This window comes from Protopterus annectens, chromosome 4.part0, assembly GCF_019279795.1.
Source record: "Protopterus annectens isolate FY-2018-M chromosome 4.part0, PAN1.0, whole genome shotgun sequence".
Classification (NCBI taxonomy): Eukaryota; Metazoa; Chordata; order Ceratodontiformes; family Protopteridae; genus Protopterus; species Protopterus annectens.
Window position 1 is genome coordinate 1603173834 of NC_056733.1, and position 21686 is coordinate 1603195519.

Genomic DNA, 21686 nt, shown 5'->3' on the forward strand with positions numbered 1-21686 from the left:
CCTGATTCCCAAATTAATACAGAAAGCTACCATATTGGGATGCAAGATGATCCTCACTGCCCCTTACTGGCCTCGACAAATTTGGTTCCCGTTCCTGCATCATTACCTTCTGGAGCAGCCCTGGACCCAGTTCCAGACCTCCTGATCCATCAATCGGGCGGGCTGCACCAATCCCTTCAATCTCTCCAGCTCACTGCTTGGTTGCTCCACTTCCGACCTTAGCCTGGCTTCCGAACATCTCCCACTCGGTGCGTGAAATCATCTTATCGCACAATTCTACTACTAGAAAGAGTTATGCTAATAAGTGGAAACATTTCTCTTTCTGGGCAGAGGCTAGGAATATGGATCCCTTTTCAGCCCCTGTGCACCATATTTTGGATTTTTTAGCGGAACTTTTTCGTGCTGGATTGTCTTCTGCCACGATTAGAGTTCAGTTAGCTGCAATTTCAAACTTTCATACAGGTCTATCGGATACTATCCAGCACGAAAAAGTTCAGTTAGCTGCAATTTCAAACTTTCATACAGGTCTATCGGATACTAGTATCATGTCCCATAAGCTTTGTAAAGCTTTTCTCAAAGGGACTACTTTACTCAGGCCCCCAGTGAGAGATTTTAGCTTCGTGGATACTGCCCCCCTTTCAACCTGCAGCTTCTTGTTCTTTGAAGTTTCTTTCTTGGAAAACCCTACTTCTGGTTGCAATTACTTCAGCCAGAAGAGTTTCTGAATTTCAGGCTCTTTGTGTTCGCCCTTCTTATCTAGTTTTCCACAATGACAGAGTTTCTCTTGGGACTAATCCTTCCTTCCTTCTGACAATAATTTGAATCAGTCTATTGATCTGCCTGTGTTTTTTTCCAAATTATTCCAACAAGACGGAGTACAAATTGCATCAGTTGGATGTTCATAGACCGTTACGCTTTTACTTGCATAGAACTAAGCAAATCAGAAAATCAGACCAGCTGTTCCTGTCCTGTGCTGAGGGTAAACAAGGTCTACCTGTGTCGAAAGTAACCTTATCTAGATGGTTGACATCTATTTTTACATTTATATATCAGCTAAGGAGTAAAGAGCTTCCTGCTAAACCAAAAGGTCACTCCACTAGCGCTCTAGCTACTTCAGTGGCTTTTCAGGCAAGATTGCCAATGGAAACTATTTGTGCGGCAGCTACATGGGCCAATCCTCATACCTTTATTTCACATTATAAGCTGGACGTGGCCTCCAGGAGCAGAGCTGATTGTGGTTCCACTGTTCTGAAGAGTCTGTTCTGATGAGCCACCCAGGATTGAGGTGCTAGGGACGCTGTCCCAACCAGCAAGAATGAAGGCGAGATAGACAACTTAACATTAAGAAGTTATGTACCAACCATAACGTTCCATGTTAGTTGTCTTCTCGCCTTCTTTCTTGCGTCCCACCCTCCATCCCCCTATCCTAGTAGACCGAGAAGAGTTCCTTATGTTTTTATCACTGGCTGAGTCTTCTCTGGCTATTCCTTCTGACTAGTAGTCTCTCCAGTAGGATTATGCATTCTAGGACAGGATTCCGGTATTATTATTATTATGTCTGCAGTTAGACTTACCAAACGAGATCTGGGTATCTAGCGCCAGGCATCATGGAATATAGGGGGGCCTTGAGCCAGTAAGTAGCTCTCGAGCTTTTGAAGATGGCCGAGTCGGAGCCGAGGATCGGCTCCAAACCCAACCAGCAAGAAAGAAGGCGAGAAGACAACTAACATGGAACGTTATGGTGGATACATAACTTCTTCTTATATCCCTTGCATAATACAGCAGCACTTGTTAGTGTGTTTTAAATTTATAGTTTTGAACATTTTTCCCCTAAGCAATGAAACAAAACATACAAACCAATAATGACAAACTGCCCAATTCAGAACATTTCAACCATAAAAGGCCACTCAGACGTCTGCCGTTACAATCCACCAATATCAGTCAATATACACAATCTCTGCAGAAGTAAAAGTCATCTGAATAACTCCACATTAAAGATATCTGAAACTAATGAAGAGGTTGTTGCTAGAAAACAACTTTATATTTCACTGATGTCCTTCAAGAATGCAACTGCAGTCATAACATATGGGTTGTCCTGCCTCAGGCAGCCCTCGGTCAGCCGGATTCCAAAGTCTGGGTCCGACGTCGGCTGATGTCGCATTTCTCTCCGTCAGTGCGGCTGGAGTACATAAGCATCCGCCGACGCCATTTTCTTCAGTCTTTCTTGCCGCGCGGTGCCCGAAGCAGAAGCAGTTCGCAAGTGCCGGTCGGTCAGCTCCTGTATTCTTCGATTCCGAAGTCATCAAAAAAGCTAAGTACCCCGTTGGGGACCTTTTCTTGCCTCAGCCGATGTCAGAAATTACTGAAAAAGTTAACAATTGTCTTTCTTGTGGTAAACAAATACCTCATAAGGATTTCCACTCTTACTGTCTTCCTTGTCTTGGTCCAGACCATGACGTCTCGGCCTGTGTAGCCTGTGCTCGCTTCAACAAGCGCACTCTCAGGCGCCGGGCGGAGTTCGCTGAAGATTTTTTCGGCGAAAAATTTGCTTATACAATGCCGTCGGAATTTCCGACATCGCAAACTCCCAAGAAATGGAAAGACCTGGACCGACATCCTCGGCCTGCGTCTACCACCGACTCCACGCCAAAACCTACCGCGAGTGCTCTGGTTCCCCCTGAGACGGTTATTCCACCGCTCCAAACCGAAGACACCGCATTACCGACTACTCCGATTCAGGATATCACTCCGCCAGTTATCGATTTTCCTCCGGATACCGAAACCGAGGAAATGCCCAAGACCATTTCTGTAGATAAGGTCACTCCTGCACGTGGAGCTGCCAGGCCTCCTATGGCCATGTCTATTAAGGCCTACACTAGGGCTAAGGCAGCCAGCAAGACCAAGCATCTTACTGCTAAAGCTTTACCTCAGCCTACTTCAGACACACAAATCATGACTATGGCTGCTGACTTAATTTCTATGATTAGAGGTTCACAGGCCCATCCTGAGAGAGGATCCCAGCCTCCTTCTGATAAAAGGCCCCGGGTTGAACCCTCTGACCCTATTCCTTCAGATGAAGATTCTGAGGACTCTATCCACTCCGATGGCCAGGAAGAGCTCTTCCAGACCTATGAGGACTCGGATGCAGAGGATTCCATCCCCTCGGCCTCCCCTCCTGAGGATATTTCTTTTGGGGAAGTTCTGCATACCATGAGGGAACATTTCAAGTGGCAAGGCCAGGAATATTCTGATTCCAGAAAGCGCCTTAGAACTTTCCTTAAAAAGCCCCAGCACAGGCCCTTAGCTATTCCTCCTGTGCTTGATGTTTTGGATGATTTATATTCTAACTCTAGTGTTACCCCTGATTCTCTTCCTCCTGCTCCAGCCAAGCCAGACAGGTATTACAGGGTCCCAGAAACACATTCCCATTTATTCAGGGCCCATACTGCTGATTTGGAAACTATTTCTCAGGGACCTAAAGGTGTTTTAGCTTCCACCTCTAAAAATCCTTTGCCCTCCAACAGGGAAGCTAGGTCATTAGAGAGATGGGGGAAAAAGGTCTACACCTCCACTACTTATCTATGAGAGCTTTGAATTGCCTTTTTCATATGTTACAATATCAGGATTTCCTGTTAGAAGATTTACAGAAAACATTGGCCTCTCCTGATCCTTTAGACAGGAAGTCTTTGCAGGAAGCTGTACATAACTCTCAGCAAGTAAGCAATCACTTCCTGCAGTGTGGATATGATGCACTGGAAGCTTCATGTAGGGCAGCTATGACAGGGGCAGTCATTCGTAGACATGCATGGTTAAAAGATCAACCTCTACCAGATCATGTAAAGGCAAAACTTCTGGATGCACCTTTGGAAAAGAAAAAGCTTTTTGGTGCTAATGCTAAGGATGTGTTAAAGTCCATCGAGGAAAAAGCAAAATCAGTTCAGACGGTGAAAGATTTCCTCCAGGTTCAACCCCCCAGATTCAGTAGGAATCGGCCTTCAAAAAACTGGTCCTTTCCTAATCCTGAAAAATTTCAAAGGGGTAAAAACAGACGTGGACGAGGAAAAGGGCAATACAGAGGTCCTTACAGGGGACGACAATGGCAGCCAGCAAACCAAAGAAGTGATACAGGGGCTTCACCTGCCCCACAGCCACAATCTCAATGACTTTCCTCTACTTCCGCCTACCAAGGAACAAATAGAAGCTCCCTTGGGCGGAAAATTATCTCTCTTTGCAGACAATTGGCACAGATTGACAATTTTGGACATTATAGACCGAGGTTACAGGTTCCATTTTCATACCTTACCAAGAAAACAAGGCATACCAAACCTACCACAAAACCAGAGGGCAGAGGCTATCAAGCAAATCTCTCTGCTGGCTCGGATGAAAGCAATAGAAAGAGTTCCACAACAAGAACAAGGCCAGGGGTTTTACTCAAGACTGTTCCTTGTTCCAAGAAAAGAATCTCAATGGAGACCAATACTGGATTTGTCCACATTAAACACCTTTCTCATAGTACCAAAGTTCAAAATGCTGACTCTACAGCAACTCCTTCCCATGCTGGGCAAGGGGTCTTGGCTGATTACTGTGGACCTCAAGGAGGCATACCTGCATGTCCCTATCAGACACAGCTGCAGAAGATACCTCAGATTTCTTGCTGGGCCAGAGCATTATCAATTCTCAGCATTGCCATTTGGCTTATCTACTGCGCCCAGAGTATTGACAAAATGCCTGGCTTCAGTAATTGCTCATTGCAAGCTCCAGGGGATCCAAATTTACCCGTACCTGGACGACTGCCTCATACAAGCGGACGACAAATTGATGTTGACAAAAAACTTGGACTATGTCATACGATTACTTCAAGCTCTGGGATACACAATCAACTTCCAAAAGTCAAGACTTCAGCCATCCCAGCAAATAATCTTCTTAGGAGCCAAATTAAACACAGCCTCTCAAATGGCTTACCTAACAGAAGACAAGCAAGAGAAGTGAACTCATTATTTCAAAGGTTTGGCAAAACTTACCAAGATGACTGCAAGGAGATTCCTACAGGCCCTGGGTTACATGGCATCCTGCATTCTCCTGGTTCCATTAGCAAGGCTACACATGAGAAAGCATCAATGGTACCTAAAAAGCCTATGGTCTCAGCACAGCAACAACTTAGAGACAACCATACCGCTCATTCCATGCCTACAAAAGGAATTCCTATGGTGGGCCTCTGTAAGCCAGGCAAACACAGGTATGTCATTCAAAAAACCACAGATAACACAGACGCCTTAGACCTTGGATGGGGGGCACACATGGAAGGTAGGTGTATACAAGGACAGTGGTCTCCAAAGGAAGCACATCTGCATATAAACCAAAAGGAAATGCTGGCAGTAATGCATGCCATCGAGGCCTTTCAACACCAACTTCAGCAAGGCCATTTACTGATATGGACAGACAACACCGCTGTGATGTGGTATATAAACAAGCAAGGGGGCACCCATTCTTACCCCCTTTGCAGACTGACAATGCATCTTTGGAAAAATCACTGAGCCTAAACATTCAGTTACAATCCCAGTTTGTTCCAGGCAAGGACAGTGTGCTGGCAGACAGCCTAAGCAGGAATTTCACAGATCCACACGAGTGTAGGTTACATCCGAAGATCTTCACACAGCTCACTTCGACATGGGGCAGGCCAGAAGTAGACCTATTTGCCTCTCACCTCAACCATCATCTACAAAAATTCTGCTCAAGGACATACCATCCACAAGCTTGGAAAATAGATGCTCTCTCATTCAACTGGAACTTCCTAAAAATCTATGCATTCCCACCTCTGCCACTGATGACCTCAGTATTACTAAAATCAAAGCAGAGAGACCCAAGGGGATCCTAATAGCTCCAGACTGGCCAAGACAACACTGGTATCCACTACTACGGAGCACATGTCACACCAAGAAATGGGCCCTTCCCCAATGGCCTCTACTTTTGACTCAACACAACTTCAAAACAGTGCATCCAAACCTTCAGACACTGCAGCTAACAGCCTGGGAGATCCCATGAATAACCTCAACCTATCTCTCTCCAAGGAAGTTCAGCGGATATTAACAGAGGCTCGAAGACCATCCACCAGAAAGGTTTACTTAGCAAAATGGAAGAGATTCAGCATTTGGAATACCAGCAAGGGACATGATGCATCATTATTGAACATCCCACTCATCCTGGAATATTTGCCAGATATGCTAAAGAATGGACTCTCATACTCTTCCATAAAGATACATGCATCAGCTATTTCAGCTAGATATAACCCTGATCCGCCTGTGTTTTCACATCCTTTGCCAAGGCAATTTCTCAGAGGAATCAAGAACATTAAGCCACCAAGAAAGGCTCCAGTGCCAGCCTGGGACCTCAATTTTGTACTAGAAAAACTGACTGTACCTCCATTTGAGCCAGCAGCTTCAGTTGACTTGCAATTTCTCTCATGGAAGACAGCTTTCCTGTTGGCAATTACCTCAGCAAGAAGGGTTTCGGAACTACAGGCCCTAATGGCAATACCACCGTTCATAATTTTCCACAGAGACAGGGTTTCATTAAGGACCAACCCTACTTTTATGCCAAAGGTGGTATCTAGGGTTTCTTTAAATCAAGCAATTCATCTGCCTGCTTTCTTCCCCAATCCTGAGAATAAGGGGGAAAGACTGTTACATACCTTGGCCATTCACAGACAACTTCGATACTACCTGGACAGAACCAAGACCAGTAGGAATTCTGAACAACTTTTTGTAGCTTACGCCCCTGCAGTCCAAGGAAAAGCAATTTCAAAACAGACCATTTCAAAATGGATTGGACATTGCATCAGATTCTGTTATTCCTTTCATGGAAAGACTGTTTCAGCCAATGTCAGGCCACATTCCACCAGAGCTACAGCCACCTCTACAGCATTCTTGAGGGGTGCCTACTAAGGACATTCTAGAAGCTGCTACATGGAGCTCCGTGCATACATTCTCCAAACACTACAATCTCCCTCTATACTCCAGATCCAGAGCAGGCTTTACTTCGGTAGTCCTGCAGGGTTTGATTGCCACACCATCTTTTTCCTAGAGCATTCCTCCTCCCCCAGCTAAGCTATGGTATTCTACCCATATGTTATGACTGCAGTTGCATTCTTGAAGGACATAGTACAGTTTTGCACCTACCATAAATGTAGATGTCCGATAGATATGCAACTGCAGTCGGATTTTCCCTCCCTCCATACCCCTCTATGCCTAGGGTCCACTCCTATCCCTGTTTCTCTTAGCTGGGGATATCTGTTATGGTGTATCTGTTTATTGCTCATTTATTCGTCTGGAATCCTGTTTTTGTCTTCCAATTTGATTAGAGCCTTCCTTGGAGGGCACCTGGCATCTGAGGCAAGAAACACTGAAGAAAATGGCGTCGGCGGATGCTTATGTACTCCAGCCGCTCTGACGTCAGAGAGAAATGCGACATCAGCCGACGTCGGACCCAGACTTTGGAATCCGGCTGACCGAGGGCTGCCTGAGGCAGGACAACCCATATGTTATGACTGCAGTTGCATATCTATCGTGGTAGGTACAAAACTGTACTTTTTCCACACCTCTCAAAGTCCTGCATAAAAGACCCTGGGTGGGAATAGCTCCGTGCTGGATATAACAGGCTATAGCAGTCTTTCAAGGAAGACCCCTGATCCTCCATTTACAGGGACTGGTTCCATCCCCACCTCCCTACTTGAAGGCCTGTATACTACTTTTACTGCTCTGGTTCTGTTGTAGCTGTTCATTCTTCTGTCAGCAGTTAATTTATCCTTCTCTCAAGTATTTACATTTATACCACCTTCATAGGTAGTTGCTTGATGTCCTTCAAGGATGCATCTGCAGTCCTAACATATGGGTTGTCCTGCCTCAGGCAGCCCTTCGGTCAGCCGGATTCCAAAGTCTGGGTCTGGCCTCGGCTGATGTCGCACTTCACCCGACGTCATAGCCGCTTGGGGTATAAAGGCATCAGCCGACGCCATTTTCCTCAGTCTTTCTTGCCGTGCGGTGCCCGAAGCAGAAGCTGTTCGCAAGTGCCGGTCGGTCAGATCCAGAGATTTCTACTACCAAAGACTTCTAAGTACCCTGTTGGGGACTCTTTCTTGCCTCAGCCGATGTCAGACAAAGTAAATCATTGTTTAACTTGTGGGAAACAAATACCTCATAAGGATTTCCACTCTTACTGCCTTCCTTGCTTAGGCCCAGACCACGACGTATCAGCTTGTCTAGCCTGTGCTTCCTTCAACCGACAGACGCTCAGACGTCGGTCAGAGTTTGCAGAGGAGTTTTTTGGTCCCACTTTTGCTTATAAAATGCCGTCGGAGACTCCGACTACACAATTAACTAAAAAGCACAAGGAAAAGGACCGACACTCGCGGTCCGCGGTTTCGGCTGAAACCACGGTTAGGCCAACCGCGAGTGTCTCGGTTTCGGCTGAAACCGAGTCCTCTGTTCTTCTTTCGGCCGAAAGCATGCCTCCAATAACAGAGGCCTCACAGAGCATGGCTGAATCTGCTACTGAAATTACTGCTACAGAAGCAGGCACCCAGGATTTGCCAGACACTATTCCTTTAGACATTTCTACCCCTGCACGTGGGGCTGCTCGACCCCCTGCTTCTATGACTATCAAGGCCTTTTCCAGGGCTAAAGCAGCTAAATCTTCTAAGGCCTTACCTACAAAAGCTCCCTCACACTGGCCTACCTCTAGTTCCCAGATACTCAGCCTGGCTGAGGATCTCATTTCTTTGATCAGGGGATCCCAGCCTCACCCAGACAGGGCCTCTCAACCTCCTCCAGATAAGAGGCCTAGGACTGAACCCCCTGAACCTGTCTCTACAGACTATTCGGATGACTCAGACATTTCAGACCATCAGGAAGGTCCATATTCTCCTTATGAGGATTCTGATGCAGAAGACTCCATTCCTTCTGCTTCTCCTCCTGAAGAATTTTCTTTTGGGGAGACCCTACATTCTATGAGGGAACACTTCCAATGGCAGGGCCAGGATTTTTCTGATTCAAGGAAAAGGCTAAGGACTTTTTTACACTTACCACAACATAGGCCTTTAGCCATTCCTCCAGTACTGTCAGTTGTTGATGATGCATATAATGATGCCAGTACTGCCCCTGATTCTCTTCCTCCGGCCCCTGCCAAGCCTGATAGATATTACAGGGTCCCGGACACACACTACCACTTGTATAAGGCTCATGTTGCAGACCCAGAAACCATTTCACAGGGCCCTAAAGGTGTGGCAGCTGCCTCTGCTAAAACCCTCTTCCCTCTGAAAGGGAATCTAGAGCATTAGAGAGATGGGGTAAAAGGTTTATACATCTGCTACTCTTTCGCCAGGGCCTTAAACTGTCAATTCCACATGATTCAGTACCAGGAATTTTTGTTAGACCAGCTAAATAAAAAACTGTCCTCTCCTGAACCTATAGACCGCAAGTCCCTTCAGGATTTGGTACATAACTCTCAGCAGGTCAGTAATCATTTTTTAAAATGTGGCTATGATGCACTGTAGGCTTCCTTTAGATCAGCTATGACTGGAGCAGTGATTCGAAGGCATGCCTGGTTAAAAGAACAATCCTTACCAGACCATGTTAAGTCAAAACTCCTAGATGCTCCTATGGAGAAACAGTTTGTTTGGCTCCCCTGCACAGGAGGTTCTCAAGAAAGTGGAAGAAAAAGCAAAATCTGTCCAAACAGTCAAGGATTTCTTACAGGTCCAACCTCCGAGGTTTAGCAGAAATTGGCCTTCGAAGAATTGGTCCTTTCCAGACACCTCCAGAGCACAGAGAGGCAGAAGTAGACACCCAAGAGGCAGAGGTCAATCTAGGGGTGCCTACAGGGGACGTCAGTGGCAACCTGCCAACCAGAGAAGTGCTGCCACAGCTGCAACTACAACCACTTCCACAGGACAGGCACAATGACTTGGCTCTGGATGTCCTTCAAGGATGCATCTGCAGTCATAACAAACGGGTTGTCCTGTCGTCAGGCAGCCCTTCGGTCGGCCGGATTCCAAAGTCTGGGTCCGGCTTCGGCTGATGTCGCACTTCACCCGACGTCATCTCTGCTGGTCTTCGGGTATAAAGGCATCAGCCGACGCCATTTTCCTCCGTCTTTCTTGCGCGTGGCGCCAAGCAGAAGCTGTTCGCAAGTGCCGGTCGGTCAGATCCAGAGATTACTACTACGAATACTACTTGAAGACTTCTAAAAGCTAAGTACCCGTTGGGGACTCTTTCTTGCCTCAGCCGATGTCAGAAAAAGTAAATAACTGTTTAACTTGTGGGAAACAAATACCTCATAAGGATTTCCACTCTTACTGCCTACCTTGTTTAGGCCCAGACCACGGCGTAGCAGCCTGTTTAGCCTGTGCTTCCTTCAACCGACACGCTTAGGCCGGTCGGAGTTTGCTGAACAGTTTTCGCTCAGATTTTGCGTACATTATGCCGTCGGATCCTCCGACTACCCAAATTGTTAAAAGCAAAGAAAAGACCGACACTCGCGGTCCGCGGTTTCGGCGAAACCACGGTTAAGCAAGCAGCGAGTGTCTCAGTTTCGCGAAACCGAGAAAACGGGTCAATCTTCAGCGAATCCATGACTACTACTGAGGCTCCTGCTACCTTAGTTGAATCGGCCTCTGAAGTTTTGCCTACTACTGTGGTTCCTAGTGAATTATCAGACACCATCCCTTTGGATGTCTCTACCCCAGCACGTGGTGCTGCTAGGCCTCCTGCAGCCATGTCTATAAAGGCCTTTGCCAGGGCTAAAGCAGCCAAAACTGTTAAATCAGTGCCTGTTAAGACCCCCTCACATAGGCCCACTTCTAGTTCACAAATGCTTACTCTGGCAGAGGATCTAATCTCCTTAATTAGGGGATCCCAATCTCACCCAGACAGGGCCTCTCAGCCTCCAGAAAAGAGACCTAGAGCAGAGCCCCCCGAGCCAGTGTCCTCTGATTCTTCGGATGACTCAGACATTACAGATCAGCCAGAGGCTCCTTTTTCTACTTTTGAAGATTCTGATGCTGAAGAATCCATTCCATCTGCCTCTCCACCAGAGGAATTTTCCTTCGGGGAAACCTTACATGCCATGAGAGAGCAATTCCAATGGCAGGGACAAGATTTCTCAGATTCTAGAAAAAGGCTTAGGACCTTTCTGCATTTACCACAACATAGGCCCTTAGCTATACCTCCAGTTCTGCCTGTTGTGGATGATGCATTTAATGATGTTTGCACTGCTCCTGATACTTTACCTCCAGCCCCTGCCAAACCAGATAGATTTTACAGGGTGCCAGACACTCATCACCACCTATACAAGGCCCCACTTGCAGATCCTGAGACTATATCCCAGGGGCCTAAGGCAGTAGCTTCAACTTCAGCAAAAAATCCTCTCCCTTCTGAAAGGGAATCCAGGTCCTTGGAGAGATGGGGGAAAAAAGTTTACACCTCTGCTACTCTCTCAGCTAGAGCTTTAAACTGTCAGTTTCACATGATCCAATACCAAGAGTTTATGCTTGATCAGTTAACTAAGAAGCTGTCCTCTGATGACTCCTTAGATAAGAAATATGTTTTAGAAATGGTGAATAACATTCAGCAGGTTAGTAACCATTCTTTAAAATGTGGCTATGATGCACTGGAGGCTTCATTTAGATCAGCCATGACTGGCACAGTGATAAGAAGGCATGCATGGTTGAAGGAACAGGTTTTGCCGGATCATGTTAAAGCAAAGCTGTTAGATGCTCCTATGGATAAAGCCAGTCTATTTGGTACACCTGCTCAGCAAGTAATGAAGAAAATGGAAGAGAAGGCAAAATCTGTACAAACAGTTAAGGATTTCTTACAGGTTCAGCCCCCAAGGTTTAGCAGGAACTGGCCTGCCAAAAATTGGTCCTTTCCAGACTCCTCAAAATCTCAAAGAGGCAGGAATAGACGCTCTAGGGGCAGAAATCAATCCAGAGGAGGTGCCTATAGAGGACGCCAGTGGCAAGGCAATAACCAGAGAGGCACAGACACAACCACTGCCACTGCAACAGGACAATCACAGTGACTTGTCTCTGACACCGCCTACCAGGGAGCAAATAGCAGCACCTTTAGGCGGAAAGTTAGCCTTATTTTCGAAAAATTGGCACTATATCACAAAAGACAAGTGGATTTTGCAAACCATAGACCAAGGCTACAGGTTCCACTTCCACACCTTACCAGTAAAAGAGGAATGCCAAACCTACCTCCAAATCAAAAAGCAGAAGCTCTAAAGCAGATAGCTCAATTAACAAAGATGAGAGCTGTGGAAAGAGTACCAATAACACAACAGGGCAAAGGATTCTACTCCAGACTCTTCCTAGTACCAAGAAAAGAGAAAAGTTGGAGACCTATTCTCGACCTGTCCGTCTTAAACACATACATCATTGTACCAAAATTCAAAATGCTGACCCTACAGCAACTTCTTCCCATGCTGGGCAAGGAGTGTTGGCTGGTAACTCTAGATCTCAAGGAGGCATACCTGCACGTCCCCATACGACCAAATTGCAGAAGATACCTCAGATTTCTTGCAGGATCAGGGCATTATCAATTCTCAGCATTGCCCTTTGGCTTATCTACTGCCCAGAGTATTCACAAAATGCCTGGCATCAGTAATCGCTCATTGCAGGCTACAGGAATCCAAATTTATCCATACCTGGACGACTGCCTGTTACAAGCGGACAACAAAAGCAAGCTGACAACAGATTTACAAAGAGTCATTTGCTTACTACAAGCCCTGGGATACACAGTCAATTTAAAAAGTCAAGACTGATACCATCCCAGACAAGAACATTCTTGGTGCGGAATTGGACACAGTAAAACAAATGGCATTCTTAACTGCAGAAAAACAAGCACAACTCCCTCTTTACTTCTTGGCATTAACAAAGCAGCACAAACTAACAGCAAGAAAAGTACTGCAGGCCTTGGGCTTCATGGCATCATGCATAATCCTGGTCCCCATGCCAGACTGCATATGAGAAAACTACAGTGGTACCTAAAGAATTTATGGTCTCAACACAGGCACAGCTTAGAAACCGAAATCCCACTAATCCCATGCCTGAAACAAGAGTTCCTATGGTGGGCTCAAGCATGCCAGTCAAACCCAGGCTTGCCCTTCCACAACTTTCAAGCAAACCAAACCATCACAACGGACGCCTCAGACCTAGGCTGGGGGGCGCACATGTTGGACAAGTGCATACAAGGATTGTGGACTCCAGACCAGCTGCACCTGCACATAAACCAAAAGAAATGCTGGCAGTAAAACTAGCAATCCAGAAATTCAGACCATTCCTCAAAGAAGGCCATTTAATGATAAGGACAGACAACACCACAGTCATGTGGTACATCAACAAACAGGGAGGGACTCATTCATACCCCCTATGCAGAATGACTCTGGACCTTTGGAATATGGCTCTGAGCTACAACATCCAGTTACAGGCAATATTTGTGCCGGGAAAAGAAAACACCCTAGCAGACATGTTAAGCAGAACCACCTCGGATGCTCACGAATGGATGCTACACCCGGACATCTTCAAGACCATCACAAAGAAATGGGGAATGCCACAAATAGACCTATTCGCATCCCCACTCAATCACCAGCTCAAAAAATTCTGCACAAGGACATGCCACCCACTAGCATGGAAGGTGGAGACTCTATCCTTCAGTTGGAAAGGCCTGACAGCATATGCATTTCCACCTCTTCCTTTGATGCACAAGGTACTACTGAAAATCAAAGAGGAACGTCCAAGGATAATTCTGATAGCTCCGAATTGGCCAAGACAACACTGGTATCCTTTGCTGAGGAGCATGTCTCAGGGGAGAATGTGGCCAATACCCCTGATACCTTTGATGTTAACTCAGAACAACTACAACACCATGCACCTAAACCTAAAAACCTTGCAACTGACTGCCTGGAACATCACATAACAGCTACTAACCCAGACTTATCCCAAAGGGTTAAAGACATTATCCTTGAAGCCCGCAGACCTTCAACAAGAAGGAACTATGCAGGAAAATGGAAAAGGTTTGTCATTTGGAGTTCTGAAAGAGGAAAAGATGTCTCTAACATAGATATTGCTAACATCCTGGAGTACTTGGCAGAGCTTCTACATACGGGCCTGTCCTATTCCTCCATCAAGATACATGCATCAGCTATTTCCGCTGAATACAGCTTCGATCCACCTGTCTTTTCGCATCCTCTACTCAGGCAATTCCTCAGAGGGATCAAGAATGTAAAACCTCCTAGGAAACCACCATTACCAGCATGGGACTTGAAGTTTGTGCTAGAAAAATTGACACTCCCTCCATTTGAACCAGCAGCAACAGCAGATCTTCAACACCTGTCATGGAAAACTGCTTTCCTACTGGCAATTACTTCAGCAAGGAGGGTTTCGGAACTACAGGCCTTAATGGCAGTACAACCCTTCCTAATCTTCCATCAAGATAGAGTGTCCATGAGAACTAATCCTACATTTATGCCTAAGGTGGTATCCAGAGTGTCTTTAAACCAGGCAATCCACCTTCCTACCTTCTTTCCCAATCCACAGAACAGGGGGGAAAGGCTGCTGCATACCTTGGATGTACATAGACAGTTACGCTACTACCTGGACAGAACCAAAAGTAACAGAAAAACTGACCAGCTTTTAGTAGCCTATGCAACAGGAAGGGAAGGAAAAGCAATTTCCAAACAGACAATCTCCAAATGGATAGGAAATTGCATAAGATTCTGTTACTCCTACCATGGAAAACCATTTCCACAGAACATAAGACCTCATTCTACAAGGGCTACAGCCACTACCACAGCTTTCTTAAGAGGAGTGGCAACCAAGGACATTATTGAGGCGGCTACTTGGACCTCCGTGCATACATTTGCCAAGCATTATAATTTACCTCTATACTCTAGATCCCGAGCAGGGTTTGCCACTGCTGTATTGCAAGGGGTCCTAACTACACCATAATTCTTCTTCCTCCTCCCCTAGTTTGGCTATGGTATTCTACCCATTTGTTATGACTGCAGATGCATCCTTGAAGGACATAGTACAGTTTTGTACCTACCATAAATGTAGATGTCCGAACAGGATAGCATCTGCAGTCAGGATTACCCACCCTCCTTCCCCTCTGTGGTACTCCTAGGGTATTTACCCTCCTAATAGCTAGCTGGGGGGAGTCTCTTATGGTGTATTTGTTTGTATATATGTACATACATGCTTATTTTGTGTGTTTGCCTTCTACTATTTTGGAAACATTGGCATTTATCCAAAATTTAGCTTTCCTAGAGGGCAACTGGCATCTGGGGCAAGAAACACTGAGGAAAATGGCGTCGGCTGATGCCTTTATACCCGAAGACCAGCAGAGATGACGTCGGGTGAAGTGCGACATCAGCCGAAGCTGGACCCAGACTTTGGAATCCGGCCGACCGAAGGGCTGCCTGACGACAGGACAACCCATTTGTTATGACTGCAGATGCTATCCTGTTCGGACATCTACATTTATGGTAGGTACAAAACTGTACTTTCCGCCTACCAGGGAACAACTGGAAGCTCCCTTGGGCGGAAAGCTAGCCTTATTTTCCGACAACTGGCATTGCATTACAGGAGACAAATGGACTTTACAAACAATGGACAAGGGCTACAGGTTTCACTTCCACACTCTACCAAAAAAGGGAGGAATGCCAAACCTTCCACCAAGCCAAAAAACAGAGGCTCAAAAACAAATCAACAACTTACTAAGGATGAGAGCTATAGAAAAGGTACCACCTATGGAACAAGGCCAAGGATTTTACTCCAGGCTTTTCCTTGTACCAAGAAAAGAAAATCAATGGAGACCTATTCTCGACTTGTCCACACTGAACACATACCTCATTGTTCCAAAATTCAAAATGCTGACCCTACAGCAACTTCTTCCCATGCTGGGCAAGGAGTCTTGGCTGGTGACTCTAGATCTCAAGGAGGCATACCTGCACGTCCCTATACGACCAGATTGCAGAAGACACCTCAGATTTCTTGCAGGATCAGAGCATTATCAATTCTCAGCATTGCCCTTTGGCTTATCTACTGCGCCCAGAGTATTCACAAAATGCTTGGCATCAGTAATTGCTCATTGCAGGCTTCAGGGAATTCAAATTTACCCATACCTGGACGACTGCCTAATACAAGCGGACAACAAGACAGAATTATCAAAAGATTTGGAAAAGGTCATACAACTGTTGCAAGCCTTGGGATACACAGTCAACATTCAAAAGTCAAGACTAGTACCATCCCAAAGGATAACATTTTTGGGTGCAGAACTGGATACAACAACTCAGATGGCTTTTCTCACAGAAGAAAAACAAAAGCAGCTACCAGTCTATTTCATGACATTAACAACACAGACTCAGCTTACTGCAAGGAAAGTCCTGCAAGCCCTGGGTTACATGGCATCCTGCATAATATTGATCCCACATGCCAGGCTGCATATGAGAAAGTTGCAATGGTACCTAAGGAATGTATGGTCTCAACACAAGCAAGGAATGTATGGTCTCAACACAAGCACAGTCTAGAAGCCCAGATTCCAATAATTCCATGCCTGAAAAAAGAATTCCTGTGGTGGGCTCAGGCCTGTCAGATGAACAGAGGATTGCCTTTCCAAAAACCATATCCAAGCCAGACCATCAACACGGACGCCTCAGACCTAGGCTGGGGGGCACACATGGAAGACAAGTGTATACAAGGCCTATGGACCCAAGACCAGCTGAATCTACACACAAATCTAAAGGAGATGCTGGCAGTGAAACATGCAATCCAGGCATTCAGACCATTCCTTCATCAAGGTCACCTGCTGATAAGGACGGACAATACCACAGTCATGTGGTACATCAACAAACAGGGAGGTATACACTCATATCCTCTATGCCGGATGGCAATGGACCTGTGGAATTTGGCCCTGAATCTCAACATTCAACTACAGGCCAGATTTGTACCAGGAAAAGAAAATTCACTAGCAGACACCTTAAGCAGAACTACCACGGATGCTCACGAATGGATGCTGCATCCAGATATGTTCAAAACCATAACAAAGAAATGGGGAATGCCAGAGATAGACCTGTTCGCCTCCACACACAACCACCAATTGAAGAAATTCTGCACAAGAGCATACCACCCACTTGCCTGGAGGGTGGACTCCCTTTCCTTCAGCTGGAAAAACCTGACAGCATATGCATTTCCACCTCTTCCTTTGATGTACAAAGTCCTACTAAAGATCAGAGAGGAACAGCCAAAGGTAATCCTGATAGCTCCAGACTGGCCAAGGCAACATTGGTACCCGCTACTGAGAAGCATGTCTCGGACTCACTCATGGCCTCTACCTCTATGTCCCTTACTTCTAACACAGAACAACTACAAGACCCTGCATCCAAACTTGAAAACACTGCAGCTAGCTGCTTGGAATATTGCATAAAACAAAATAAACCAGATTTATCTCAGAGGGTTAAGGACATTATCCTGGAGGCACGCAGACCCTCCACAAGGAAAACTTATTCAGCCAAATGGAAAAGATACCTCATTTGGAGTGCAGCAAAGGGAGAAAATGTCTCATTGGCAAACATAGCACACATCCTGGAATACTTAGCAGAACTGTTCCACAATGGTCTGTCATACTCCTCCATTAAGATTCATGCATCAGCAATTTCAGCAGAGTACAACATGGATCCTCCTGTCTTCTCTCATCCTCTACTCAGGCATTTCTTGAGAGGAATCAAAAATGTAAAGCCTCCAAGGAAACCACCTTTACCTACATGGGATCTCAACTTTGTACTGGAAAAATTAACACTTCCCCCTTTTGAACCAGCAGCAACAGCAGATTTACAGTTCTTATCTTGGAAAACTGCTTTCCTGCTAGCAATCACTTCAGCAAGAAGGGTTTCTGAGTTACAGGCATTAATGGCAGTACAGCCTTTCCTTATCTTCCATCAGGATAGAGTGTCTCTGAGAACTAATCCTACTTTTATGCCAAAGGTGGTCTCCAGGGTATCACTGAACCAAGCGATTCATTTACCTACTTTTTTCCCCAACCCACAGAACAGGGGGGAAAGACTACTACATACCTTGGATGTGCACAGGCAATTACGCTACTATCTGGACAGAACTAAGACCAACAGAAAAACTGACCAGCTTCTGGTAGCATATGCAACAGGAGTGCAAGGAAAAGCAATTTCAAAACAGACAATCTCAAAATGGATAGAAAATTGCATTAGATTTTGCTACTCTTTTCATGGAAAGACGACTCCTGAAAATATCAGGCCTCACTCCACAAGAGCTACAGCCACCACTACAGCTTTCCTACGAGGAGTGGCTACCAAAGATATTTTAGAAGCTGCTACTTGGAGCTCTGTGCATACATTTGCCAAGCATTATAATCTTCCTTTATACTCCAGATCCCGAGCAGGTTTTGCAACTGCTGTTTTGCAAGGGATCTTAACTACACCATCTTTATCTTAGTGCCTCCCCCCCCAGTTTGGCTGTGGTATTCTACCCATATGTTAGGACTGCAGATGCATCCTTGAAGGACATAGTACAGTTTTGTACATACCATAAATGTAGATGTCCGATAGGTATGCATCTGAAGTCAAGATTACCCACCCTCCTTCCCCTCTGTGGTATTCCTAGGGTACTTACCCCTCTTTTAGCTAGCTGGGGGATCTATTATGGTGTATTTGTTTGTATGTATATATGTCTATATATATATATTTTGCTTTCTACTGTTTGGAATTATTTGCATTTATCCAAATTTAGCCTTCCTAGAGGGCACCTGGCATCTGGGGCAAGAAACACTGAGGAAAATGGCGTTGGCTGATGCCTTTATACCCCAGCAGCTATGACGTCGGGTGAAGTGCGACATCAGCCGAGGCCAGACCCAGACTTTGGAATCCGGCCGACCGAAGGGCTGCCTGAGGCAGGACAAACCCATATGTTAGGACTGCAGATGCATACCTATCGGACATCTACATTTATGGTAGGTACAAAACTGTACTTTGCCTTTCATACTGTTCTGTGCATTGTAATGTCTGGAAAAAGAAAGAGAAACTAATTCCGTCTTTCCATCACATTCTGTGAACCATGTGCCCATCACTGGAGATGCAGCAAAACTAGATTTTTCCCAGTATCTATTTGTTCATAATGTCTTGGGAAGGGCAAGAACTGATCATGCTGAGGCTGCCATCATGGGTCTTTATATTGTTGCCTTAAGTACCTGCTGTTGACCGCTGTTGTGACCTGAAGTAGGGGATTTGCTGTAAGCTCCACTGGGCTAGTGTTCTCTACTATGGCAATTTAATATGCCCTCGGGGATTGCACACTATTCTTTCTTGATGCTGTAATTTTTCAGATTCTGCTTTTACTCATTCACTAAAAGATAGTGTTAAGCAATTGGCATTCCTGAACTTGTAAAAACTGTGTACACTTTTATAATTATTTCTGACCACTAAAATATTCTTTCTGTTCATGCAAAAAAGCACATTTTTTGCTTTAAATTCTTGCATAGTGGCTATATAGGTCTCTGAAAAATGAGTTGTCAAATTAATGAGGCACTTTGAGGATGTGCCTGGAAAGTGGATTGCATTTCAGAAATATTTGCATGTGCGCAGAATTACATGCAGATAGGCTTAATTTTTTCATCAAATGTTAACAGATTGCATTTTGAATTTGCCAGTAGTTTAAATAGCATTTGTCTTGATATTTTTATACAAATCTCTGATATACTGTCTGGATCTGTGCTGCATGTACATCTTATAAGATCTAAAACTCTTTTCCTAATTCATTTTGATGTGATTTGTCACTGAAGCATTGGAGACTGAGTCACTTGACATCAGCAAAATTTGCTGAAAACATTGAAATTTATTGGCCTTAGCCATAACATTAACGATAATTTGTTTCCTTCGCACACTGAATGCAATTCTCAAGTAATCTTTTTACGTTGTATTTATTTTTCCTTCTTAACAGAACAAAGACACCAGGACCTGGTGCTCAGTCGGCGCTCAGAGCTCTTGCTCGTTCTGGCATGAAGATTGGACGCATTGGTATGTTATATTTTTTCACAACTTGCCCTGAATCGCACTTTTTAATCCTTCTATGTTAATTCAGAATTATTTTAGTAACTCAGTAACTTCTGGTTTGTAGCCAGCTTTTCTTGCAAGAGCTGGTTACAGTGGTTCTTTTTGGGTGAATGCTTGCATGTGTTGTCATTGTGTGGAGATGTTAATGAAGCTTGAAGATTTTTTTTAAGTTTTCAGTCTGAAGCAACAGTAAACGGTCCATCTGCCAAGTAACTTTCTAGCTTTTGGCAGATTGATTCATAGTAACCTCCACATCCCAATTTGCAGATGTTCTTCGTATTTCACTGTTACAGTCATCACACTTGGGTTATCTGCCTGCAGGTACTCAGTTGGCCCGAATACCAGAGACTTAGTATTTGCATTGGTTGCTGTCGCAGGTCTGATGTCAGGTCGTCAGGGGTATAAAAACAGGCAGCCGACGCCATTACATCAGTCTTTCTTGCCAAGGAAGCAGAAGCAGTTTGCCCCGAGTGCCGGTCGGCTGCTACCTGAATTTTCGTTATCAAATTGAATTATCCTGAAGACTTCTAAAGCCAAGTACCCCGTTGGGGATCCTTTTTTTCTTGCTCTAACCGATGTCAGAAAAAATTGTCTTGCCTGTGGAAAGCAAATACCACACCGAGATTTTCATTCTTACTGCGTCACCTGTTTAGATCCAGACCACAGCATCCCCCGCTGTCTGTTTTGTGCCTTGTTCAACACCCGAACTATTCGTCGCCGGGGCCTTTATTGTCACTAAATACTTTTGTTCTCTATCTCCGTATTCTGAAATGGCTTTGATAAGCCATCTGACTACCGATAAAACGTAAGGATGAAGACAGAGACAGACCACACAGGTTTAAAACTGCCGATTGACGCTTCCGTTAAGCTGGTCGCCAGTTCACCAGTGCTCAGGCGCTTTCGCAGCCACTGATGACCGCTTCAGTGGATTCGCACGCCTCTACCGAGACTCTTCTTCGGAACCTGTGGATGTGTCTACCTTGGAGGGGTCAAGAGCCGCTGAGCAGTCACCGGCTTCTGAGGAAGTTCTTCGTGCTACTGATATTCGACGCAAACCGACTTTTTTCGCGTCTTCAGTTCTGTCTAAAACTACTGAGTTTCTAAGGCCAAGAGTACGTGCTATGCCTAAAAAAACAACGACCCAAAAGCATGCATCTGCTTCCTTGCCGCAACATTAAATGCTTAAAATGGCAGAAGACCTTATGTTGATTAGGGGAAGTCAGCCTTCCCCTGCTAAGAGAAAAAGGGGTTGGGAGGGTGTCCTAATGGTTTGCCTTACAAACACAATGTACAGGGTTCGAGTCTCACAAGGGATAGTTCTCTAGGCTTAAAATGGCTCGCAAGGGCAGTTAGCCTAGTACTAATCTATTAACCTATGGAAGAGACTTGTCCCCAGCAGCTTTAACAGACCAAGAGTCCGACAACTCTAAGGTATCTGATTATGAAGACATGCCTTTATCTGCTTATGAGGATTCAGATGCAGAGGACTCCTGCTTCTCCTCCAGAGGATTTTTCTTTTGGTGAAACCTTATATACTCTTGAGAGCATTTCCA

The 21686-nt window shown here is 45.2% G+C and overlaps 1 protein-coding gene across 1 annotated transcript in view; it reads left to right on the forward strand.

Moving 5' to 3' along the window:
- RPS14 (ribosomal protein S14) overlaps window positions 1-21686 on the forward strand; it is a 187515-nt gene that overhangs the window by 85194 nt on the left and 80635 nt on the right. The window contains exon 4 of the mRNA XM_044069372.1: window positions 20021-20097. Coding sequence (XP_043925307.1) covers window positions 20021-20097 — 77 coding nt within the window. The remainder of the gene's footprint in view (window positions 1-20020; window positions 20098-21686) is intronic.